The sequence below is a fragment of the Lithobates pipiens genome, unplaced genomic scaffold, assembly GCF_037356315.1.
Source record: "Lithobates pipiens isolate NorthernLeopardFrog02 unplaced genomic scaffold, aLitPip1_a1.2 Scaffold_16, whole genome shotgun sequence".
In the NCBI taxonomy this organism is placed as follows: Eukaryota; Metazoa; Chordata; class Amphibia; order Anura; family Ranidae; genus Lithobates; species Lithobates pipiens.
The window spans coordinates 372065777-372092778 of NW_027507748.1; the positions used below are offsets into that span (position 1 = coordinate 372065777).

At 39.7% G+C, this 27002-nt stretch overlaps 1 protein-coding gene across 5 annotated transcripts in view; it reads right to left on the minus strand.

Annotated features, from left to right (window-relative positions):
* BCAS3 (BCAS3 microtubule associated cell migration factor) overlaps positions 1 to 27002 on the minus strand; it is a 1583483-nt gene that overhangs the window by 100116 nt on the left and 1456365 nt on the right. For 3 of the 5 annotated variants that reach the window (XM_077482133.1, XM_077482134.1, XM_077482135.1), the window contains one exon: positions 2792 to 2959. In XM_077482133.1, the coding sequence (XP_077338259.1) occupies positions 2792 to 2959 (168 nt within the window). Of the gene's footprint in view, positions 1 to 2778; positions 2960 to 27002 lie in introns of all 5 variants that reach the window. The other 2 variants (XM_077482136.1, XM_077482137.1) reach the window with 1 other exon arrangement.

Consider the following 27002-nt stretch of genomic DNA (forward strand, 5'->3'; position numbering starts at 1 on the left):
AAATACAACTGAACAACAAAGACAATTATAGATTTTGTCACCACAGAGTGAAAAAATAGGACAGTAATAAAGACAATAGTCTCTGGCACACCATCAAACACAAGCTAATAAAATAACTAAGGCAGAAACATCTAGCCTCCATAAATCATGTCAAGTGTTTCCTTGCCAGCACATCCTCTATGCCAAACCTATCCTTTGTGCCTTTCACACATGCTTACATGACACACTATAAATCTGGCAATTACATGGCTTTGGAATCAAGTCAGGCAAAACTAAATTTAATCAAGACAGACGGATGGATGGGCAGACAGACAGCCAAAGGGATGGAAGGGAGATGATAGATTTTTAGAAAATAAATTAATTCAGAAAATAAAATTTGTCAACCAGCTTTTGTTTTTAATATCTAACACTCAAAACCAACAGAAAAGGGTGTTTTGAATTACACTTTCATTCCAGCTTCAAGCAGTGGAAAATAACATACAAATATGTGTTTCATCTAAAACTGATATACTATTATTATTATTTTATAATAAGTTTGTGCTGCACTGTACCATATTGCATTTGCGATTTTATCTAACTTGCTGTGAGCTGTAAGAATAAACCTTAACTATTCAATTTAAGCAATCACTAAATACTTCCACAAAAAATGAGATTGGAAGGATATGTAAATCAGTGGTGATAGTAGCATAGGTCTTTAGTGTCATGGAAAATGTTGTCTGATATAACAAAGTGAAAGCAAGCTTCTCTACAAGAATCAAGAAGCACAACATATATAAGTGTCTCTAACATCTCTTAACCTCTTGTGGGGAGGTCAGCTTATTAGATCTATGAAAACAAATGAGATTATTTTTCTATATAACTGAACATTTCAGAGATGGATTACATTGGGATTAAAGAGCCAAGAGGAGTTCAGGAGATGCACAGACCACAGAGAGCATAATGTGAATTTATTTCACAACCCAACTGCTAATGTCTACAACATTCCTTGCATTTCCATCAGCCCTTTTATGTGGTGGCAGCTTAGATGCCCATGATGGCATCACTAAGTACCAACTACTTGCAAAATTAAAACCTAAATACTGCATGCCAGCAACATAAATGTTATCAAACTATTAAAGGAAACCTAGGTATTTGCCATATATTTCAGTATATGTATACACGTGATCAGCCTGTTCATGTTCTACATACCCTGCTACTGTGTATCCATCCATTGACGCTTTAAAGCAGTGGTAGGCAACCTCGGCCTCCAGCTGTGGTGAAACTACAAGTCTCAAGACCCTGACAATCACAGACATGACTCCTAGAGGCAGAGGCATGATGGGATTTGTAGTTTCACCACAGCTGGAGTGCCAAAGTTGCCTACCCCCTGCTTTAAAGGACATAATACTTCTGTAGAACTTACTGCACCAGCAGACATACATAGGAATTGTAATTTCCCTGTTGTGGTGTAAGTTTTCCTACTTAGTAAACATATACATAAACACAAAAAATTGTTGAAATTATGGGTGGCTACAAACGCCCAAGGACTATTATTCAAGAGGGTGCAAGATAACAAGCAAGATTAAAAAAAAAAAAAAAAAATTTCCATCGATATATATCCAGATGGACTGGATATCTCCCCCTTACAACCTTCACATACATTATTATTCATGCATAGACATTAATATGCAGACCCAAGCAGCAAGAGGACATATGTCCACAGAGCCATAAAGACCTTATTTCTATTACAAGGGATGCTTACATTCCTAGTAATAGGAACAAAAGTGATTAAAACAAATTAAGGAGACGATATAAAAATAAAAAATAAAAAAAATAAGAAAAAAATGTTTAAAGCCCCCCCATACCTCTGTGCTCGCGCGCTGCTACCAATGCATACAAAAGTCACGCATGCATATATAAATGGTGTTCGCACCACATATGAGGTAACACTGCAAATTTTAGAGCAAGAGAAATAATTCTAGCACTAGACCTCCTCTGTAATGCTAAACAGGTAACCTCTAAACATTTTTTTTTAAAGTGTCGGATATGGAGATTTTTAGGTATCGTAGTTTGTCGCCATTCCACGAGCGCCATACATGCGCAATTTTAAACTGTGACATGTTAGGTATCAATTTACTCGGCGTAATATCATCTTTTATATTTACAAATAGGGTTATATATTGTGTTTTTTTTGCAATAAAATTAATTAAAGTGTAGTATCGTGTGACATAAAATATTGCAATAATTGCCAATTTATTCTCTAAAATATATATACATAGTTTGGGGTTTCTAAGTAATATTTAGCAAAATAATACTGGTTTAAACTTGTAAACAAAAAGTGCCAGAAAAGGCTTGGTCGACAGGTGAAAACCTGTTGCTTTGCTCTGAATAGGTAAAGTACAGACATGCTTTAGGCTGGGTTCACACTTAAAATGGATTCGGCTGACAGCAGGGTCCGGTGTGTTCCTGTTCTCCATTTCAGGGACGGGGCCTGAATTTTTGCCTGAATTCGGACCTGAAACGTAGCCAAAGACGCACAGGACTTCTGTGCAATTCCCTCCACAGCCATCCCGGAGATGTGTGAACCAGGTCCATTGAGTCGGTCACAATCTCCTGTCATGCAAATTGGATGTGGGGAAACCCACATTTAATTCACATAAGTATGATCCCAGCCTTAAGGATCAAGGACTAATTTGAATGTTATCATACTTCACAATCATGGAGCTAAAAATCTGAAGAACAATGCAATACATAAAACAAAGATCATTTCAAAGAGAATTGTGGGACCTCATATCACACCTCTTTTTTGTACCTGTTCCTGATACCACCACTTCTCGGTTTGGGGACTCGGACATAGCGTCAGCCAGTCGCTCACGGAGACCTTCATCTGTGCTTTCAATGGAAGAGATGTGGCGCAACCCAAAGCTCTCAGGCCAGCTCCCACACACTTCCAGAAGAGTGACGCTACGATCATAGGCCCCTAGAATGAATAAAACAAAGTGATTAATCTACTTTTGCTATTCTCCCTTCACAAGTGACGCAAATGTAGTATATTTAAATGTTTATTTTTATTGTATATTATCCAAATCATTCAAATTACTTAACAGTTTATTCCATCCAAAAAGTAACAAAATAAATCAATTGAGACACAGTTATTAACTTCCTGTTTAATTATCTTTTTCACATTTTTTTATGTAAACAACATATTACAAAATGGAAATTTCATTAAAACATGGAGATTATTCTATGTTTATACAAGGTGCACTGACATGTGGGGCCACAAACATTTTTGGTCATGAGGTAACACAGTGGTAATAGGGGAGTATGAGTTTGGTATATTGAGCAAATCATGTCATTCCCATTCAGTTGCCTATAATATGGGTCACTTCTACAATGGCAGCAACAACATGCAGGAGATACGAGCACTCCTCAATAACCTGTGTAAGATGCTTATCTCATCAATGACCCCATCTCATCATTGCCTGCATAAAACATATAACCTAAAACCCTAGGAATCAACCCTAAGAACTCTGATCTCTAGATATCACACATTCCTTGAGAATAGCACATTTTCCATAATAGTTGGAAAGATAGCTAAACTATATGCAGCAATTGTGTTGCCTTTATAGACAAAGATCAGCTATAACATTATGGCCACTGCCAGGTAAAGTGAATAACATTGATTATCTAGTGACAGTGACACCTGAAAGTGGGTGTGATATATTAGGCAGCAAATGAACATGTCCCTGAAGTTGGTTTGTAAAAAGCAGAAAAAATGGGCAAGTGTAAAGATCTGTGTGACTTTAAAAAGAGCCCACTTGTTATGCCTAGACAACTGGCTCAGAGCAACTCCAAAACTACAGCTCTTGTGGGATGTTTTTAGACTGCAGTGGTCAGGACCTATCAAAAGTGGTCCACGCAAGGAAAACCAGTGAACCCGTGACAGGGTCTTTGGCAGCCAAGGATCATTGATGCTCATAGGGAGCCAAGGCTGCTAGTCCAATAGAAGAACTACTGTAATTTAAATTGCTAAAAAAAGTTCCAATAGAAAGGTGTCAGACCATACAGTGCATCACAGTATGTTGTGTATGGGGCAGCATAATCAAAGACTGGTTAGGCTGCCCATGCTGACACTTGTCCTCAGCCAAATTGGCACATGAGCATCATAACTGGAAGAAAGTGTCTTCAAGGTGTAGGCTTGACCTCCAAATTTTACAGATCTCAATCCAATCGAGCATGTGCTGGAAAAACAAGTCCGATCCATGGAGGCCCCACCTAACAAATTACAGGACTTAAAGGATCAGCTGCTATTGGCTTGGTGCCAGATACCACAGATTACCTTCAGAGCTCAGGTAAAGCCCATGTCTCAGTTGGTCAGGACTGTTTTGGTGGCAAAAAGTAGGACCTAGAGAATATTAGGTGGGCGGTCATGGTATGGTGGGTGGTCATAACCAGTGTATATTTTATATAATATTTTCAATGTTTCTGGAAATTTGTGTTCCTGGGATATTTAAAAGAAATAGAAGTACAAAATTCAAAAACTGTAAGGAGATAGTAATAACCTTGGGCAACCAGTCACAGCCATATTTTATTCTCTTAAATATGGTAAATGGAAATATGATTGTTTGCTACATTTTGCACACGGTCACTGCATTTCGTGTTGACAAAGCCTCTCATTTAAATCCAGAAATGAATGGAACATTTTAAATCCTACATGAACAATGTAAAACAAGATAGCATTACAATTTGTTATAAGTGCACAAACCTGTGCAAAAACAGTTTATATTTACAAATGATGGATTACAAACAACTATCTTTCGGGCCATTAACAAAATTACAAGAGGCAATAAATGGGATAAAATATTTGGTTTGTTTTAGGAAGCCGACTATAGTCATTTATATGCAAGCAGCATGTTTATCCAATATATAAATTATATACGATATAATTTTAGACAAGAACGTTTATCCACTATATAAATTATATACTATGTAATTTTAACCGTAAAGACCAAACACTAAAGGCAGCATTGACTCAAGCAAGGTTAGTTCTGCTTTCACTCACAATTTTTTTTCTCAATTCCGTTTATTAAGGTTTTGTAGAAACACTACAGATAAAAGAAAATAATGAAAAAAAAACTAACCAGGTATGGTAACATAAGCTGGCGAGCGCTAGTCAGTCTTTCACAATTACGTATACAAATAGAATAAGAGTAGGTAGAATCATAGTAGGTGTATGCTCATGCTCATGCTCATGCTAGGTCGAACGGATATAGGGCATACATTAGATCGGTAGGGCCCGGTAGGTGATCAGCGCCCCTAGATAACATTTCTGATTTCAGAGTTGAGGCAGTGTTTCAGGGTACACCCTGTTTCACTCACAAATTTACTATAAGATTGGTCATAGCAAAACAGTTGTATACGTTTGTTCCCTCCTACCAATGATAATACAGGAAAAAAATCCAATTACGTTTAGGCTTCATGTACACAGGTCATTTTTACAACCTCTCCTGAACGATTTAACTTGACAGATAGTAATGGACATCTAAAACGCCCATTTTGCTGCATTTAGCGGTGCTTTTCCGCGTTTGCGCTTAGAAGCGTTATAAAAAATATATGTATTTTTTTTAAATAGACAAAAATTTAAAATGGCTGTAAACGAAATGCGGCTAAATGCAAGTTACTGTGTTTAGCTGCATTAGAAGTGTTTGGCCCTTGAAATGCCTGTAAACTCAGCTTCTGAACGCATTTTTTTACGTTCCAAAAAAATGCCTCTAAACTCAACTGTCTAGAAATGACTGTAAACAACCCTGTGCACATGGACAGATATGATAACATAGAGGAGAGTTCAGGGGCAGTTGAAAAAACTCCCAAATGCTCCTAAACGTCCGTTTACCAGCAGCACTGTACATGAGGCCTTACCGATTTAATTAATTTTTTTGTCTTTATTGCAATTATCAAAGATTATCTTTCTGTTTCCTACCAGTCATGTTCATAAATAACTCTGATACTTTGGGTGACTTTTGACATTGAGCTACACCTACTTGGCTACAAGTTTACAAAATTTCCAAGTATACTTTGGGAACCTACATGTTGTTATTGCTAGTTAATATACACTATATTACCAAAAGTATTGGGACATCCACCTTTACACGCATATGAACTTTAATGGTATCCCGGTCTTAGTCTGTAGAATTCAATATTGAGTTGGCCCAACTCTTTTGGGAAGGCTGTCCACAAGGTTTAGGAGTGTGTCTTTTTGACCATTCTTCAAGAAGCGCATTTGTGAGTTCATGCACTGATGTGGATGAGAAGGCCTGGCTCACAGCCTCTGCTCAAATTCAACCTAAAGGGGTTCTATCGGCTTGAGGTCAGGGCTCTGTGCAGGCCAGTCAAGTTCCTCCACCCCAAACTTGCTCATTCATGTCTTTATGGACTTGCTTTGTGCACTGGTGCGCAGTCATGTTGGAACAAGAAGGGTCCATCCCCAAACTGTTCCCACAAAGCTAACTAGAACTAAGGGACCAAGCTCAACTCCTGAAAAAACAACCCTGCACCATAATCCCCCTCTCCACCAAATGATCTGGACCAGTGCACAAATCAATGTCCATAAAGACATGGATGAGCAAGTTTGGGGTGGAGGTACTTGACTGGCCTGCACAGAATCCTGACCTCAACCTGATAGAACACCTTTGGGATGAATTAGAGTGGAGACTGTGAGCCAGGCCTTTTCGTCCACATCAGTGCCTGACCTCACAAATGTGCTTCTGGAAGAATGGTCAGACATTCCCATAGACACACGCCTAAACCTTGTGGACAGCCTTCCCAGAAGAGTTGAAGCCGGTATAGCTGGAAAGGGTGGGTAACTCAATATTGAACCCTATGGACCAAGACTGGGATGCCATTAAATTTCATGTGTGTGTAAAGGCAGGTGTCCCAATACTTTTGGTAATATACTGTATGTAATCAATATGCCAAATAACCAAAAGGATAAGCATATGCTTATACACACTTGTGTAAAATGGATGTATTTGTTCTCGACTATGTCAGGGATGCATAATGCACAATTATGGTTTATATTCTATTAAGTTTTAAAGTACTTTTATCTTTCACTTTATTAGATGCTAGTAAATAATGGGTGGACATGAACAGCCATATCCCTTCCCTGAATTACCCATTACTAGTGCAGATCAGGCTGTTTTACAGTTCCTACAGCACTGTCTGTGCATTATCACACACACATACTTCCCACCTTTTGAAAAATCTCTGTAGGACTGGGTTTTTAACTACCGTATTTATCAGTGTATAATACGCACTTTTTTCCCCTGAAAACCAAGGGTAAACAGTGCCTGCGTGTTATATGCTGATAAGATGTTTTACCAACAGGGGGCGGGGATCGGGCGGTCCACCCCTGGAGTCACCCATTAAGGGGGTATCAGGCCGGCTGCCCCGCCTCTCCTGGCCCTGGGACAGCGCTGCCTGCATAGTCTAAAGTTGATAAAAAAAAAAATCACTTGTGAGCCCCTTCTCCTACACTGTTCCTCCTGTGTTTGTGTCATTATAAAACAAAGCTTGTAAATATCTAAATAGCTCCTTTTTTTCTGGCTGCCCTCCTCCTCGCACTCCTCCTCCTCCGAGTGTAGCTTTAGATTGGAGGAGGAGAACGGTCACATGACCGTCTATGTAACGTCAGAGGAGAGCAATCATGTGACCAGGTCAGTGAACAAAAACTGAGCTATTGAGGTATATGGAAGCTTCACTTTACAATAGGATCGACACATGAGGAGCAGTGTGGGAGGGGCTGGCAGTGAATTTAAAGTAAACTAAAGAATGCTGGCAGCGCTGTCTCAGGAGACTGGGGGTCTCCTGGGAGTACAGGGAGGCTGTGCAGTTTTCAGGGGGAGGGGACTGTATATTGGATGGGGGCTGTGTACTGTGCAGAGAGGGGGGCTGTATACTGGATGGGGGCTGTATACTTTGCAGGGAGAGAGGGTGCTGTATACTGGATGTGGGGCTGTATATTGTGCTGGGAGAGGGGGGCTGTATACTGTGCAGGGAGAGAGGGTGCTGTATACTGGAAGTGGGGCTGTATATTGTGCAGGTAGAGGGGGGCTGTATACTGGATGGGGGGCTGTGTACTGTGCAGGGAGAGGGGGGCTGCATTCTGTATGGGGGCTGTGTACTGTGCAGGGGGAGGGGGCTGTATACTAGATGGGGGGCTGTGTACTGTGCAGGGATAGGGGACTGTGTACTGGGTGGGGGGCTGTGTACTGTGCATGGAGAGGGGTGCTGTATACTGGATGGGGGGCCGTATACTGTGCATGGAGAGGGGTGCTGTATACTGGATGGGGGGCTGTATACTGAGCAGGGAGAGGGGGCTGTGTACTGGATGGGGGGCTGTGTACAGTGCAGGGAGAGGGGGGCTGTGAAAACATTTTTCCTTAAGCTTCCCTCTTAAATTTGGGGTGTGTGTTATACGACTGTGTGTGTTATACGCCAATAAACATGGTAATTCATCCATTCGTTGTTTTATTTCAAGTGTTTATATATTTCTTCACATTTATATGCAATATCAAAGAAGCTACAGTACACAGCAGGGACACAGGGGCCAATGGAAAGAACCACCTAGCGTAGTGGTGCACCAAGAGATTAACACTCCCAGAAGATCATGCTGAACCCTGAATGATGGCTCTGTCCTTCTGGAGAGAAAATCAGATGAAGGTATTGTCAGAGGTAATACTGTAATCTCTAGGAGAGGTAAGAAATACCTGTAGCTGCTACACTTACTCGTGACTTAGTATGCATGAATGTAATCTGAAAAAGGAAAAATGTTGCTAAGTCTAGTACAAATAGCTCAGATAGAATCGGTAATATTTACTATGCACCAAGCCCTTCCCTGTGTTTGTCAATATAAATGCCATATGAGATATTGGCAACAAGGGAAATTTCATCTAAAATGAAGCTTTCAATTCCACAAGTATGCAAACATAGTTGTACCTTTATCAGCTATTTCAGAGCAAATTTCTATTTTTTTATTAAAAGTTATCAACCAAACCCTCATTTCAGTCTCTAACTACCCATCTTGGCTACTGAGGTTATATCTACTGTTCTGTAGAGAAAAGCTTCATATGTGACTGCCGCAGAAATGGAGGAGGTGTCTTTAATGTTTGGGCTGTGATTGACAGCCTAGCTTCACTTCACATATACAAGACAAGATCATGGGGGGAAGGGGGTATACAAATGAGAATTAACTTAGTCTTGGGGATTAAAATGTAGCAGAGTTTTTTTTTTTTTTTTTTTTTTTTACAGATTGCGAACCAGTATTTAGTTTATGAATAGTACAAATATGGCAGCAGTTCTTTTAATAAAGGAGGAGGAAAGGATTGCCTTAAAGTGGTTGTAAACCTCAGACATGAAATATGAACAAGGCACATCCTTCTATACTTGTCTCTCTCTCTCTGTTGCCTGGTTCCTCTGCTACCAGCATGACTCCGTCAGCTTTTCCCAACACCAAGAGTTAAATGGCCATGGGGAGGGAGCTGCAGCACTTAGCCTGTGACTGTTATCCACAGCTGTGCTTGTTCTCCTTACTGTGAGAAGGGGTTGGGTCCCTTTTCTCCAATCAGGACTCAGAGCTGTGTGAAGACTTTAGATCCTCTTCCCCTGCTCCTAGAACTAAAGAGAAATCCTTTCTTCTGTGTGTTTTCAGAATGATCTACAGAAGAAATGGCTGCATATACAACTTGTATAGGAGGATTTGTTAAATCTCTGAGTATCACCTAATGCTAGTCACTTCACTGGGTACATGTGAGGGTTTACAACCACTTTAAAGAAGAATTACATTGGTCTAGCTTGGACTAATGGAACTATGAAAATACCATAATGCCCTGGGAAGCCGGAACTTACTGAAGTAGACATGGCTACTCCAGTGATCTTCACTTCCTGTCCTGTGCCAAGTGGCAGTGCTGCTGCAGGTCAGGTGCTCAGAGTAGTTGCCATTCAGAGAATTCTTTGTATTTTCTGAATGAATGCAGTGTCCCCTGATTGGACACAGTGGAGAGTGTGAAGTCAACCAACTCTCCACCTTCTCTAATCAGAGAATGGTGCCCATGCCGAGCTGAGATCACTGCAGTAGCGTTGTCTACTTCAGTGAGTTCCAGCTTCCATTGGCATTGGCATATGGTATATGCATGGTTATATTGGCCAAGCTAGACCAATGTAACTATGTATAAAATATAAATACCTGGAATACATTTTTAATTTTTAAGCACTGTTTAGAATCGATTTGTTAACTTCTACTCAAGATCACTAGAAAAGTCAGGGTTGGGGCACATATATTCTGCATGTAATAAGTGTTCATTTATTTGCATAAATACTCAGTTAAACAATGTTCAGGGAAAACACGGGATGACACTTCTGCACTGATCTAAAAAAAAATTCCTTTTAATTCTTTTATTGTTCTGGTAGGTAACTAAATGTTTTTCTGCCAACCAACAGAAAAAAGTACAAATGCCTGGGCGTCTCAAAGTTAAAAGTACATGAAACATGTCCTTGTTATCAGCCCCTTTGGTTTTCCCCTTTGATCAGCCGTCAGAAACTATCTACACTTGTACTCAGTGAATGTGCAGTTTCACCGCACACTCTCCGTCAATGACAGGTGGTAATAGAAAGGGTGAGAGACCAAGCCCTGCGGCAGGCGTCCCTTCCTCTGATAACATCCAAAGTAGTGGATGATAACTGTTCATAAACACTCGAACAGCCAGTTACTCCATACATCAGCAAAGAGGGCCAGATAATTCCAACTTGGAATGGTATGAGCACAGAACCAGACACAGGCAGTCATGGATTTATATGGCCTGTTCCGCTTTGTTTTGGGCCCCGGAGTTTCATCAGTTGAGTTGAATCACATTGATGCATCTCTTGCTTTACTGCAGATGAAATTCCAGGCACTGCAGAGCTTTCAGCAGCAGAAAAAAAAACCAAACTCTTGTGTGACATCTGCACTTGAACTTCCACCAACCCCTTCTGAACTTTCTGAAAAGTGTAATGAAACTTTAAGCCATTTAAAACCTCTCTGGATTTACCTCACTTCTAAAGACTTTTAATTTGACAGGCTAAATCTATCACTATAATGTTGTACAAATCACGGTTTATCTGTGAAGTGAGAACACGGTGACGCACAAAAGAATACAAGATCCATTTTTTTCTTCTGCTGTTTCCATACAAAAAAAAAAACCTAGACAAAAGCCTTGTACAGTATTTAGCATCCTTTCAGTCATGCAGAATATTTTTCACACCTTCCTGGATAAATAACTGTGTAAATAAGTGGAGTCTAGGTGGAGTTCACTCTGACAATTTTCTCACATTCCTTGACAGTAAATGAAAAGATTGATGAAAGATGCCTTCTTGACTTGTGTTATTCTGAGGAGAGATAAAGAAACAAAACTATTTTGTCTCTTGCAAGTAGACCTTTGAATAACAAAGAACGTGTTTTTTGAAGTTTTGCCAAACATGGATTCCCTGCATGTGTGAACAAACACTTTAGAAAAGGGTCAGTCTCTTGTTCCTGGGATACTTCAGTAAGCACAGAAGATACAAATAAAGTGTTAGCAGTGTTTCAAGGTCTAAAATATTTTTTTTTCTATCGACGTGTGAGGCGTGAATGTTAATGCATGTGTGGGTTCCAGGGATTACCCACATTGAAAGATTTTCCTTCTTGAGATTTACAAAGTCTTCTTCATGCTTTTGTTTTATCTTTTGCTCTCTTTACACTCCCTTCTGTGGTTTGAGCAGATTTCAGGCACTCACTTCATGTGCATGGGAAGGGCAAAAGGCTATTATTGGTTTAATGCAAACAGGCCTGCTGCAGCATTACCAGCTGAGCTGAAAGAGAACCTGTCACTGAAATAAAGGTGAACTAAACCCTTCCACTGAAATATTTCCCACAACAGTTTTATATAAAGCATGCAGTGAATCATAACTGTCACATTTGATTGTGATCAGGCCCGTCGTGACAGGACAGGCAAAACAAGCAATTGCTTGGGGCCTCAGCCGTGCCGCCGCTTCCTATAAGCTGCAGGCAGCCTGTAGCGTGGCCGAGCTCCTCTTACTTCCTCCTGCAGTCCACATGTGTACAGGAGATTCAGTTTCCTGTTCCCTGTTCCCAGATGGACTGACAGGAAGTGCACACGCTCACTTCCTTTCAGTCCGGCCAGCCGGGAACAGAAAACTGAAATCTCCTGCCGTGCCCATCCCATTTGCATTTTATTGCTTCTTTTTTGAAGTTTGTGTGCGTGTGTTTTAAGTATGTTGGATTTAGTTATTGTGCACTTTTTAAATGTATATTTGATTTTATCGTAGTTTTTTTTTTCGTGCAAATGTTCAATTGTTGAAAATGTTAAAATTTTATGCACATTAAATGCAACAGCAGTATTTGCACTGTAAACCTTTTTTATTTATATAAAGTGTTGGTGAACTTAAACTGTATCGCTATGCTGTGATTCCTGTAGGCTTTGCGTGCGTGCGTGTGTGTGTGTGGGGGGGGGGGGGGTTGGGGGCCTCCATGTCCATTTTGCTTGGGGCCCCCAAATTCCTTCAAATGGCCCTGCTTGTGATCACATCCAAACGGACAAGCTATAAAATGGCTGGTGTCATAACTGCTCACATGTGCAGCACCATGGCAACTGCAGATCAAACAGATGCTAAGATGGCAGCTTCCTTGGCAATAAAGGATACGATAGGAGGGTTCCGAAAAAAAGCACAGAGAAATGATAAATGTAGCATTTTTCTTTCCATAAATGATTGTTTATTTACTTCCAATGTGGTATTGAACTTGATAGGGGATTCAACCCCACCAGTTGCAGTCATTCAAAAAATTGCAGCTAAAAGCACTGAGAAATGATAAATGCTTACTTGAAGTATTTTGTATTATAATAAATGATTGTTTAGTTTGTCCAAATGTGGTATTGCTAGGGGACCAGCTAGGGGAACATGCTAGGGGATTCAGAACACACTGACTTTGTCAGTAGTCAGAATACATCAACACTGTCTATCAGAATAAAACTGTTAAGTAATTTAAAAGTGGCGTTAAAGTACCCCCCACATTCCCAGCCCAGCAGATGCGATTGGGCAGCATTAAAATGCATCCAACCATTTGGAGCTGCAATAACACACAGAGTTTTAGGGTAGTATAGGAGTTGACATTTATTCCTGTTTATTTCTTTTTTGTCCAAATAGGGTCCCTGAAATAGTGTTAATGTTGATAAAATACTTTAGTGGCATTCAGATGGAGGAGTTATGTAAATAATATAAAAGCTGTGGCATCCAGACCATTTTCCACAACCTACAGTGGATAGAGGCACCAACACTGTCAGTAGTCAGAATACTCCAACACTGTCAGTAGTCAGGACACACCAACACAGCCAGTAGACAGAAGACACCAATAGTGCCAGTAGCCAGAATTCACTAAAACAGTCGGCGGTGAAAATGGGCTCAATTTCCGCCTCTGGCCATTCTCTGTGAGAACTGGGACCATTTTTGTATGAAGACTAATATCTGATTCCATTATCCACCATTCAAGACTTAGATTTGTTGATTCCCAGAAGAATTTAGTCCCTCTTGGTTGCCAAAGGCGGTTAAACACCATATTAGGTAACGATTTTGTTGTTTTACCTAGTGTGTCCAACCCCTGTATAATGGCACCTTTTTCCAAAAGTGGTCACCTGTTAAAGTGACGCTTCCCTTGTTTTTTTCCCTTTTTATCTTCCATTACAGATTGCAGCCCAGAGCTTGGTAATCTCTTTGGGGGGCGCTTCTCTCGTTTTTTTCAATTCTTAAAGTGATAAATGCCCCTATTCTGAGGAACATTTTGTTGGGATATACCAGGGAAATTGCTAGGTCTACAAAAGATCTGGGGCTAGAGCCCATAGCAGCAAAGTAAAGAAAGTAAGCCACCCTCATTAAATCAGGGTCCCCAGAGAGCCTCCCCCTTACATCAGGGTCCCCAGTGAGCCCCCCTTACATCGGGGTCACCAGAGAGCCTGTCATGTTGCATCAAGATGCAGCTTGTCACTTGCAACGTAAGCTGCCACCAGATGTGGATTATTACATACAGAGAAACTAGGGTATAAAAAAGACAGGCTAGGGTATATAGAAGAAAGACTAGAGTATACAGAGAGGCTGTGTTTACAAAGAGGCTAGTGTATAAAGAGAGACTGGGTATACAAAGAGGCTAGTGTATACAGAGAGGCTGGGTATACAGAGATTCTAGTGTATACAGAGAGGCTGGGTATACAGATAGGCTCGTGTATACAGAGAGGATTGTGTATGGAGAGAGGCTGGGTATACAGAGAGGCTAGTGTATACAGAGAGGCTGGGTATACAGAGTGGCTAGGGTATACAGAGAGGCTAGTGTATACAGAGAGGCTGGGTATACAGGGAGGCTAGGTTATACAGAGAGGCTACTGTATACAGAGAGGCTGGGTATACAGAGAGGCTAGGGTATACAGGTAGGCTGGGTATACAGAAAGGGTGAGTATACAGAGAGGCTAGTGTATAAAAAAGAGGCTAGGGTATACAGAGAGGCTTGTGTACACAGAGAAGCTGGGTATACAGAGAGGCTGGGGTATACAGAGAGGCTAGTGTACACAGAGAGAGGCTAGGGTAGTAGAGATTCCCCCCTCCACCCCTTCCGTGGTTTGCACTCACCTGCCACCTCCCAGCTCAGGAGCTTGTGTGAGAATGTTCCTCCCAACCCTATGACATGGGTGGTGCAAAGGAGGAAACTCGCTCTCACCCTCATCTCCTGGCTCTGGCTGTCAGTGAAGCTTCGAGTGCAGATTCAGTTAGAGTGCCACGACTGTGCGGAACAGCACTATGTCAGGCAGCCCGGGACAATCTCACGGTAGGGCTGGCCCTGGACTCGGGGCTATGGGCCCCAGATTCGGGGCTCTAGCAGCAATAGCTACCCCCTAACGATGCCTCTGGGATATACAGTAACTTGTGTTACTAGTACCAGTTAGAGGATAATAAGGTACCACATAAAAGTTTATTAATGTAGAAAACTCAACTATACTGCAGCAACACATGCCCCGTTTATTATGCAAATTGTAGCAATAACTACAAGTATTTTTTACTCCATAATTTATAATCAATTCCTGGCCCCAGAGTTTTGAAATTGCATGGATGATTTACTGTAAAATAGGTTTCACTGGGTATGCTTGGCAAAGCTGGGTATCATGGAATTGTACAATATAAATAACTTTGGTTTACATCCACATTATATAAAACTATACTGTAAGGCTGGGTTCACACCGCAGCACGCTCCGGTTCACAGCAGGGGTCTGGTGCATCTCCATTTACTGTTTCAGGTCCTATTTCTGTTGAATTCGGACCTGAAATGGACCAAAAGACACACAGGGCTCCAGTGTAATTCACACCGGAGATGTGTGAACCAGCTCCATAGAGATCCGGTCATAATCCATAATCCACATCCAATTTTCAATAGTGTGAACCCATCCTTACTGTTTTTCATTGCATACCTCTTTTTTTGCTTTGCTTTGCATATGCAGCTATAGATAGCATTGTGGCTAGCTTGTTGCCATTTTTTCCTCGTCTTTCAGTGCAGGAATCCTGGGTGTATTTCCCACCAAGGACAAATATCTTCATGAAGTCTTTTGGTCTACCTAGGTTTGCATGAGATTCCTGCTGATGATTTGGTTTTCCACCACAAACCAAAGACAGACTGGTTAACTAGCTTCGTTTTACTTATAAGTGGCTTTAATATGTGGGTGCTCATTTATAACTATGGCAGGGACATTAAGCTATAAGCTCCATTAGAAACAGGGAGCTATATGGCTTGTTCAATGCTCTCTGTAAAACTCTGTAGAAATGTTATAAAAATGCATTTAAAATACATCTAATGCAATGACCACTGCAGAAGGCCAAGCAACAGCTATCTTAAAGCCTTCTCCCAGTAAACATCTACACACTTTATCTGTTAAGGTCGAACATGGCCTCATTAATTGCCCCTGTGTGGCATCCTTTTTAACATTGGCATTTATAATTTGTCTTCCAGTGCGGTCAGCATTATGAAAAGAAAAAAGTATAGTACAAAAAATATAACATTGGAATACAAAGAATACTGGAATACAAAGAAAAACTAGGGATTGATTCCGTCAAGTAGTATATTAGTACGAGGACAACAACAGATGTATTAGCAGTGTTCTCAGTTTCTGGTATTATGTTTGCCAATGAGATCAGATTTTTAAAACACATTTTGTTTTACAATGTTAAAACTGGGTTCTGTGATCAGCATTCTAAAATGTACCCAGTATGTTCAAAAACTTTTCTTGTCTGTTTTAAATAAATTGGCCAATCTAAAGTGCTCTTGGCCATTTTTTTCTTTCTTATGTAGTCCTGCGATGACTACACTTGGACCCAATATAGGAAAGTGGCCCGTTTTTGCTTCTCTAGGTTCAGAACACAGGATGAATACATTCCCGTACAGCCTTTGTATAATAGGTCATATGACACAACAAAAACATTTCCACATGGCACAATATGATGTCACAATGGGATCTGCCAAAACCTTATTTAGTTCAGGAAAACCTTAATTCTTTCTTTCATTATTTAGTTTAATCACGAGTCAGAAATCCTGATGAAATTTTCAGTAAACAAAATTTAAAAATTTATATAAATATCTAAAAAATCTCTCAAATGTTTTAAAAATGATTATTTCTATAAGTTATTGAACTGTTCGGGATTTTGTGCAGGGACTCCTATTTGTCAATAGGCAGCTCATCAGTGCACTTTTAAGAAGAAAGAGAGTGGATAATGGCTTAGCTATGTATTACATTATCATGCCCTTCTAAAGCAAAAAGAATGCCCAGAAGGAGAATGGCAAAAAAGAATAATGTTAGTTAAGTATATGCACAGATTAAAGGGATTACCAAAACTTTGACAAAGTGCAGGCTCGTAAGGGTGTGTTTACTGACAAACTGCTGAAACCTTCCTGACAGCTATAAATGGGATTTTGATATTGAACTTTCTTTTCACCTTTCTGCCTTATAACTAGAGCCAACATTCACAAAACTTTGCCCATGATAAAACGTGTTGAAAACTTCCACCATTGCATATACATATATAAACTTTAGTATGCATAACGGAATATTTCCTTACAAAGTGAAAAGATAATTTGCTTTTAGTAAATCAACCCCTATGTACAAAGGTTTCCTTGCACTTTAAATCATTTTGATGAATACAATTTTTTTTATTTATTCTATTAATCACCAAAATGTTGTAATATGTTTTATAACTAAATAGATGCAGTCCAAAGTAGATTTAATGCAGCTCCTTGCAATTTTCGGTTTCAGTTGAGCTTGACATGCCTGATTCCATATATTTTGACGCCCAACTCAAGTATTATAAAATTGTACTTCACGCACTGGCTCCTATGTGCTAAGGTTCAAATGCTGAATGGGAGATAAAGAGGACATTAAGGTGGTATTAAACCCAAAACCAAACATGGCAACTTATCAATTCTTAGATGTGGTGGCTGCATTTGTTTTCCATCTAAGGCTTTCATTCCCTTTTTTCAACTGGTGATCTGGCCAGTAAGTCTGTCATTCGTCAAAAGAACAAGCTCTCCTGCAGATGAAACACTTAGGGGGTTGAGACAAACCATTACCACTGAGAGGGATGCTTACAATTATCAGCTTATATTTATGTATGCAAAACCTTTTACTCCAAAAGAAAAAACTGTTGCAATAACACATTGTGTAACTGCAGTGTGATTTAGGGGTTGGCTTCAGTTTTTTAGTGTATATAAATCTGCTAATAAATTAAACAATCCCCTCCCCCCAGACTGATAATGCTGCTGTCCAAAGGTACCCCTGTTCTCCTTCATCTAGAGTGGAGGCAAAAAAAAACTCACTAAAACAAATGCAGCCACCAGATCTAATAATTGGTAAGTTGCAATATACAGTGGGTATAGAAAAAAATCACCGCCTTTAAAATAATCACATTTTGTGGCTTTGCCTGAAATGAAGACAGACACATTTTTTGTTTTATCCAGCTGTATTTACCAGTGCAACTTATAACATCCAAGTGAAAGATATGACACCAACATGTCAGAGAACAAAAAATTCAAACACAGAATCACGGAGTTGGAAAAAGGATCAGCCCCGCCGTCAGTATTTTGTTGAACCACCTTTTGCTTAAATGACAGCCTTTAGTTTGTTGGGACATGTCTCTACTAACTTTGCACATCTAGACGTTGCAATATTTGCCCACTCTTCTTTGCAGAACTTCTCAAGTTCAGTTAAATTTTATGGTGACCATTTGTGGACTGCAGTCTTCAAGTCATTCCACAGATTTTGAATGTGATTTAAGTCTGGGCTCTGACTAAGCCATGCAAGGACATTCACCTTTTTCTCCTTCGTTTAGTTTTGAGGCCTAATAATTCTAATTTTGTCTCATCTGACCATAACCCCTTTTTCCATGTGGCCACAGAATCTTTAAGGTGCGTTTAATGAATGAATGAATGAATTAATGAAATACTTGTATAGCGCACAATGTGAACTGAATCGCCTCTAGGCGCTGTGGCGAGCTTTGATCATCTGCTAAAAGAGGAAGGTCTTGAGTTTTTTCCTAAAAGCCAGGTGATTTTCTTCCAGGCGGATGTTGATTGGTAGAGCATTCCATAGCCGAGGCCCTTGGACAGCGAATCTTTAAGGTGGTCACATGAGACTAAAATTGAATTATTTGGCCTCAACACCAAACAACATGCATGGTGGAAATCCATTAGAGCTCACCATTCTAATAACACCATTCCTACAGTAAAGTGTGGAGGTGATATTATCCTGTTATGGGGGTGTTTCTCTGCAGCAGGAACTGGAGCACTTGTCAGGTAAGACTAAAATGGATGGGGCAAATTACCGTAACATTCTTGAGAAAAATCTGCTGCCCTCTGCTATAAAGTTGTAAATGGGAAGAAGGTTTACTTTCCTACATGACAATGACCCAAAGCACACAGCAAAAATGACCACACAGTGGTTGAAGGAGAAAAAGGTGAATGTTCTTGCATGGCTTAGTCAGAGCCCAGACTTACTGTAAAACATATTGAAAATCTGTGGAATGATTTGAAGACTGCAGTCCACAAATGGTCACCATCAAATTTAACTTAACTGTGCAGTTCTGCAAAGAAGAGTGGGCAAATATTGCAAAGTCTAAATGTGCAAAGTTAGAAGAGACATATCCCAACAGACTAAAGGCTTGAATAAAGGGAGTGATCCTTTTTCCAACTCAGTGATTCAGTTTTTGTGTTATAGGTCTTGGATGTTATAGGTTGCACTAGAAAATACAGCTGGATAAAACATTAAATTGTGTCTGTCTTAATTTCAGGCTGCAACACAACAAAATGTGATTATTTTAAAGAGTGGTGATTATTTTCTATACCCATTGTATTACATTATAGTTTTGGGTTTAATATGGTTCACACTGAAAATAAGCACTGACACTACTAACATTACACCCTTTCCCCATATTCTTATCAAAGAGCAGTGTGGCAGATTTTTTTTTGCAGAAATACATAAAGCGCTTGTAGAGTTCTATCAACCTAAGGATATGGAAAATTAAAAAGTCACACAGGTGTCATAACAGTAATAACTAAAAGTTAATACTAAGTAGGGCTTATGCTACACTATTATGACTTTGGAGTAAAACAATCTTCCAGTTTCCATTTTTTTCCCCAGATGTTTTATATTGTTTTATTCAATCAACCTGTAATTTTACATGGGTAAGCATTAGGGTTCCTAGCTTGCCAGGTTAAAGCTAAGAGAATTTTAAGCCTTGGTTTAGACAGGTAGGAAGGACATCTTCACTGTACGCAAACTGGATTCTCTGTTCTAATTGGTGTATACATTAAGATTTGGACAGTGTTTAAAAGAAAATCCTAAAATAACATGATTCGTGCACCATTCAAGTTTTACCTAAGTCAAGGTTTCTCTACAATATGATGCAAACCAGTCACTATTTTATAGCTTGACATCTGTTTGGATGCAATCATTATGTTTACCTGTACAATTATTTTTCTAGTTTGTAGCTGTACACATGTGTTTCCAAATCAGCAAATAAATGCTCATTCTGGCACTGGTAGAGGGCTTTCGCCATCATTGTTTTGGCATCACTCTACTTAAATATCTCAAGGCTCATTGCATCTCAGGTCAAGTGGCATAAACATTTGTGGCTAAGTGTAAGAAGGAAAATAAATTGATCTTAGGTCCGACAAACAATTAGGCAGGAAATGTGACTTTTATTTGACACTTTAAGTGAACTCCTAATAATTTTTACCATAAAAGATATTTATAGTTAAATGGCTATTTCATCTTAAAAGAAGGGAGGGAAAACCATGGAAATAAGAACATGACAAGCAATAAAACTACAAAATAGAAAAATATATGACTATAAAATAATTAACAGAAAGGGAGCAATATGAGGGGTATCCAAAGTGACACTCCAGCCAAAAGTTTGTTTTTGTTTAGTTTTGCATGTGGAGGGAAAGAATTAGAACCTTGGTCTAACTGTGTCCTTGTTGGTGAGATAAATTCTCAGTTCCTGTCTCAGTGACAGTTCTCCGGACCAATATAGCAAGTTAGACAGTGCTCCTTAATGGGCACATAGATAGCAGTGAAAACCAGACAGAGATTCTATCTCTTCTCTACTAAAAATGTGTTTTTATTGCAGTCTGTGTCCACATGATACAGCAAGAAATTAAGAAATGGCTCTCCAACACATACAAGACAGTAATGATAACCAAAGGTAAACAAATGATGGCGCGTTTTTTGTTGCAATGCAAAAATGAGTACTATATCAGTACTGTAAGTATACAAAATATATAATTAAAGGGGTTTAAAGGTAAATAAAATTTTTTTTTAAATAAACATGTCTATTCTTACCTACTCTGTGCAATGGAATCGCACAGAGCAGGCGGGAACCTCATCTTTTTGGGTCACCCGCCAGCGTTCCTGGCACCTCCTCTCTGGCCTGTGCCCCCAAGGGAAGCTGCTTCGAATGGGGGCACTCGCTCATGCTCACACCTCTGCTGCAGCCATTGAAAAAGACAGCGGGACACGGCTCCGCCCCTGCTTCCTCGTCACTGGCTTTGATTGACAGCACTGGAAGCCAATGGTTCCTGGTGCCCCAGAAAAGCCAGCGAGACCCTGAAGTGAGGGAAGAGAATAGCTGCAGACATGCGCGGTGCTAGATTGAATGAGGTCTCAGGTAAGTAAAGGGGAGCGACACCCACATTTTTTTAACTTAGTGCAAGGAATGCATGAAGGTAAAACATGTTAAGACTTTACAACCCCTTTAAACAATGAATTAAATAGTTCAGTAAAGGTTATTAGTCCACAAGCAGATGAAACATAGTGTGATGAAAAATAATCAAATTCTTGTTAGAATAGTGAAGCATGCCATAGATATCAAGCCACATGAAAAGATTGGAAAGTTCACCATACACAGGTGTCCTTCACCACAATAAAAGCCTTTTACCAGATTGTTATGATCCCCAATTACATGCATACTGAACACCTCCAGGTGTCAGCGGGCTAAGCAAGTACAGTCCACTAGGTCCCAGCATGTAATGCTCACCAATATAATTGCCTTAACCCTGAATCATGAAGACTCAGATAGCCACCATAAAGGGAAAGGAACAAAGGACGCACATATTGTGAATACTGATGCACATTTATTGTTAAAAACAGAGGTACTCACATTACTCAAATCAAGCATACAGGTGATATACTGGCTCTTTGGTTCTCCCTGGCCATTGCAAGCATTCCACACTTCTGGGTGTGTAGAATAGCTGCTTCCATTATACACACTGGGGTTTCCCACCAACTCATGGATGTACAAGCCAGCAGGAGGAACCAATGCCTGCATTGAGTGAAAAGGGTATTTGACCCCTCTGGCCGGGTTAATCCTTGCTGCAGCAGGAGAGAAGCAAAGAGGTTGTATATCAACAAATGGGCTACAGGGAAGGCAAGTATGGTGCCACGCATATTACGGACATGCTTTATTTATAACAGACATGTTTTATTTATGATTGTTTCTATATGTTACAGCCTGCCCTTGCTCATAGAATTAATAAACAGGCATGTATCTGTAATAGTAAGAAGGAACAGCTTCAATGGCACTCAGCAAACTCCTCAGGGATAGACAAAACTCAACGTTGGCTGCAAGACTAGTCCATCTACAAGGGGCTTTAGGATTTTTATTTTTTTTGCAATATTCAGTCGAGTGGCTCTGTTATAGGTAGTAACTAACTCTTTTAAAAGCGGAGGACATTGTTTCTCACCCAGGCTATCATTTGGATCAGAAGACACCAATCAATAGCCCTAATGTTTGTTTTTTCCATTAATGTCTCCTCATACTGAATGCCATGTGGAATTCTTTTGGCGCCATACAAACAAACCATATTAATTAGAATGGAATTATTGCACAAGCAATAGATTCTGGTTTAGCATGAAGATCAAATGCATGTGATCATGGTAACTGATGGAAATATGACATAAAACAAAATAGGGAAGATAAACACAATGGGTTTGCTCTGTCTGGCTGCAAGGAAGGAGACACTGTACATAGAAAACAATAAGAAAAGGAAAATAAATCATGACTCTTGATAGGGTCATTCTAATTTATCATACTTTACCAATTAAATCTTCATCACAGCTAATGGCTACAAGTTTCAGGCTATGTCATTAAACCTTGATTAAAACGTAATGTGGAACGAAACAAAAGGCAGATCAATGGAAGGAAGCATACAGCACCAAGTTTGTTATTGTTTTTTATTAGATTCTTCTAAGCACACAGAATTCAGCTGTATGATCCAATTCTATTAACATAGTTCAAGTGACCCTTTATTTTTTTAAGATTCAAAATTAAATGATATATTTTGAAGATTATTGCCTGCAAAAATCTTAAGTGGAAGCAATGTTATTCAAGAATAGGTAAATTATTACATCAGTATGAATATTGCTTTCGAGTGTCTTGCATTCCTTGGTTTAGGAATGGTGACGGAGGTCAAAGACATTCATATATCAGATAATGGCACCTTCATTAGATAAAACAAACTAAATATATCATACAGCCCAACATTTACAAGCTATGTAGGAATACATAGCAAATTCATTATAATTGTAAGTGTACCCTAAACTTACTTATTTTCCCACTAGAGATAATTCTAACGTTCTAGAAAGCCACAAACATAATCCTTTTGAAAATAATAGTGAGAGACAGAGTAGACTCATTAAGGAGTGAGGGTGGGAAAGGCCATTTTGTAAAGGTGCATATCAGTTGAGGATATTTACTTATTTTATTAGCATAAAAGCATAAAGTGGGACATTCCTTATATATGAACACTTTCATTTCTGTGCCCTTTGTTTAGATATGATATATTTTAAAATCAATAGATATTGCATTCTAAGTGAATGATGGGTCACAATATTTACCTCAATTTGTAAGAATGAAATTAAATTTAAAATTTTTTAATTTTTTGAATAGGTTAACTATTAAGAGCAAATAGGTTGTTTGCTTCGGTATGTTTGGATGATGGAAGTCAAGAGAGCATTGCCTGATTTGCCAGGCTCAGAAAGTGCAACTTCCCTTGCAAAGTGAATAGTCTATTTACCTTTAGTAAACTTTAGAAAATGAACCCCGGTACCTTATCAGTGTGTAAAAATATCTCAATTAGCCATCAGGTAAGTATCCAATAAACAAGCAATGTCTTTTTTAGGGTGAATCCACGCGTGTAAAGTACCAGCCAGTGTCCATATATCTTCTTATCCTAGTCCTCATCCATCAAGTCTCTCGTCTAATAAAAGTGATTCCAACATTGTCTTCTTCTAAGCTCACTGTGCATATCCTCAGGCTCCACATGCTATCTCTTGGATAATAGGCTGACCTATAATAATGGACCCTAAATAAATGCATAGTATGGCCTAACTGAGTTTTTGATTCTCCTTCAGGATACAGAATGTGGCAATACAACTCAACAGTGATCCTCTTGTGGGTCATAAAAATGCATATGTAAAAGACACATAGGATTAAACCATTTCAAAACAATACAATAGTTAAACCTGTACTTACATGTCTAGTGCACCCCACACACGCCAGCTCTCTCTGTACTCTGTTGTCTGTGTGTGCCTGCACTCCCATGGTCAGGCTCTACTCTACACATTTCATCAAAAGACTTACCCGGGTAGAAGTTCTTTGATGATGAAATGCGTTGGAGGAAGCCTGCCATTGGAGGTGTGCACACTGTTGAGGCTGGGCTCAGCCCTTCCTTATCTGAGCTGGCCACTTAGCTGTCGGATAATTGCCAGCTCCTATCTCTCCACAGTGACTCACCTGTTTATGATATCCTGCTCGTCAGTCCTGCCTACTTAAGCCATCCAGCCCAGATGATCTCTGCCTTGGTCAACATCACAGAGACTCCTGCTTCCTGTTAAAGACTTGTTTCTGGCTCCAGATCCTGCTTTCTGTTCCACTACGCTGTTCCCTGGCTTCCTGACTTTCTGACTTGTCCGACTATCCATTCCGGTTACCGAACTTTGGCTCTGTTTTGACTACATCTGTTCTATTTACTTTTATTATTAAAAAAGTGTGATATAACTGTACTTCTGTCTCGGTCTGATTCATGGTTTCTGACACACACATAGAGAGAGTCATTAGAATACAGAGAGAGCTGGGATGTGTGACTTTGAAATGCATCGAAGTTCATGCTGTTTATAAACTGTGTAAGTGTGGAATGCACTGGAGCTAGTTTTAATTTTTTGAAAATGTGTATTTTTATACGGTTTTAAACTATGGGGTTAATTTACTAAGACTAGAGAGTGCAAAATCTAGTGCAGCTCAGCATAGAAACCTTTCGGCTTCCAGTTTTTTTTTTTTGTGAAAGCTTCATTGAACAAGCTGAAGTTAGAAGCTGATTGGCTACTATGCACAGCTGCGCTTGTTTTTGTACTGTTCAGTTTTAATAATCCCTATGTGTGTTTTACATACAGTATCTCACAAAAGTGAGTACACTCCTCACATTTTTGTAAATATTTTATTTTATTATTTATATCTTTTCATGTGACAACACTGAAGAAATTACACTTTGCTACAATGTAAACTAGTGAATGTACAGCTTGTATAACAGTGTAAATTTGCTGTCCCTTCAAAATAGCTCAACACACAGCCATTCATGTCTAAACCACTAGCAACAAAAGTGAGTACACCCCTAAGTGAAAATGTCCAAATTGGGCCCAATTAGCCATTTTCTCTCCCCGGTGTCAAGGGCCTCGTTAGTGTTACAAGGTCTCAGGTATGAATGGGGAGCAGGTGTGTTAAGTTTTATTTATTATTATCACTCTTTCATACAGGTCAGTGGAAGCTCAACATGGCATCTCATGGCAAAGAACTCTCTGAGGATCTGAAAAAAAACAATTCTTGCTCTACATAAAGATGGTATAGGCTATAAGAAGATTGCCAAGACCCTGAAACTGAGCTGCAGCACGGTGGCCAAGGTTATACAGCGGTTTAACAGGACAGGTTCCACTCAGAACAGGCCTCATCATGGTCAACCAAAGAGGTTGTCTTTGGGAAATAGATGTATGAGTGCTGTCAGCATTGCTGCAGAAGTGGAAGGGGTGGGGATCAGCCTGTCAGTGCTCAGACCATATGCCGCACACTGCATCAAATTGGTTTGCATGGCTGTCGTCCCAGAAGGAAGCCTCTTCTAAAGATGATGCACAAGAAAGCCCACAGTTTGCTGAAAACAAGCAGACTAATGACATGGATTACTGGAACCATGTCCTGTGGTCTGATAAGACCAAGATAAACTTAATTGATTCAGAAGGTATCACGAGTGTGTGGCAGCCAGCAGGTGAGGAGTACAAAAACAAGTGTGTCTTGCCCTTCAGTCAAGCATGGTGGTGGGTGTCACAGTCTGGGGCTGCAGGAAGAATAACTGTATTTTTAATGAATGGAACATGTACTGTGACATATTGAAGCAGAGCATGATCCCCTCCCTTTAGAGACTGGGCAGCAGGGCAGTATTCCACATGATAACGACCCGAAAGACACCTCCAAGATGACCACTGCCTTGCTAAAGAAGCTGAGGGTAAAGGTGATGGACTGGTCAAGCATGTCCCTAGACCTAAATCCTATTGAGCATCTGCTTGGCATCCTCAAATGGTAGGTGGAGGAGCGCAAGGTCTCTAACATCCATCAGCTCCATGATGTTGTCATGGAGGAGTGGAAGAGGACTCCAGTGGCAACCTATGAAGCTCTGGTGAACTCCATGCCCAAGAGGGTTAAGGCAGTGCTGGAAAATAATGGTGGCCACACAAACTATTGACACTTTGGGCCCAATTTGGACATTTTAAGTTAGAGGTGTACTCACTTTTGTTGGCTGCAGTTTAGACATTAATGGCTGTGTGCTGAGTTATTTTGAGGGGACAGCAAATTTACACTGTTATACAAGCTGTACACTCATTACAAAGTGCCATTTCTTCAGTGTTGTCACATGAAAAGATGTAATAAAATATTTACAAAAATGTGAGGGGTGTACTCACTCTTGTGAGATAATGTATTTATGATTAACAAGAGGATCAACGTTAAGTTGTATTAAGACATTCTGGATCCTGGAGAAGGATCAAAACATCAATTAAACCTTACTACATTTAGTTATGGTCCATTACTAAGGGAGAGTATGTTTCCAAAGGGATAGCATGTGAAGACTGAGGATGTACACAATTTGAAAGAAAGAGGAAAACACAGTGTGGAGAAATGGGATGGGAAATTTAATGCAAGAGGAACTTTGGGATAAGAAGATATATGGACAGTGAATTATATTATACACTCTTGGATTTACCTTAAAGAGACATTGCTTGTTTGTTGGATATTTACCTGACTAATAGTACAGATGTTGCACTTTACATGTATTTATTAAGTTAACGATGGGATAGCACTGCACCCAACTTCAT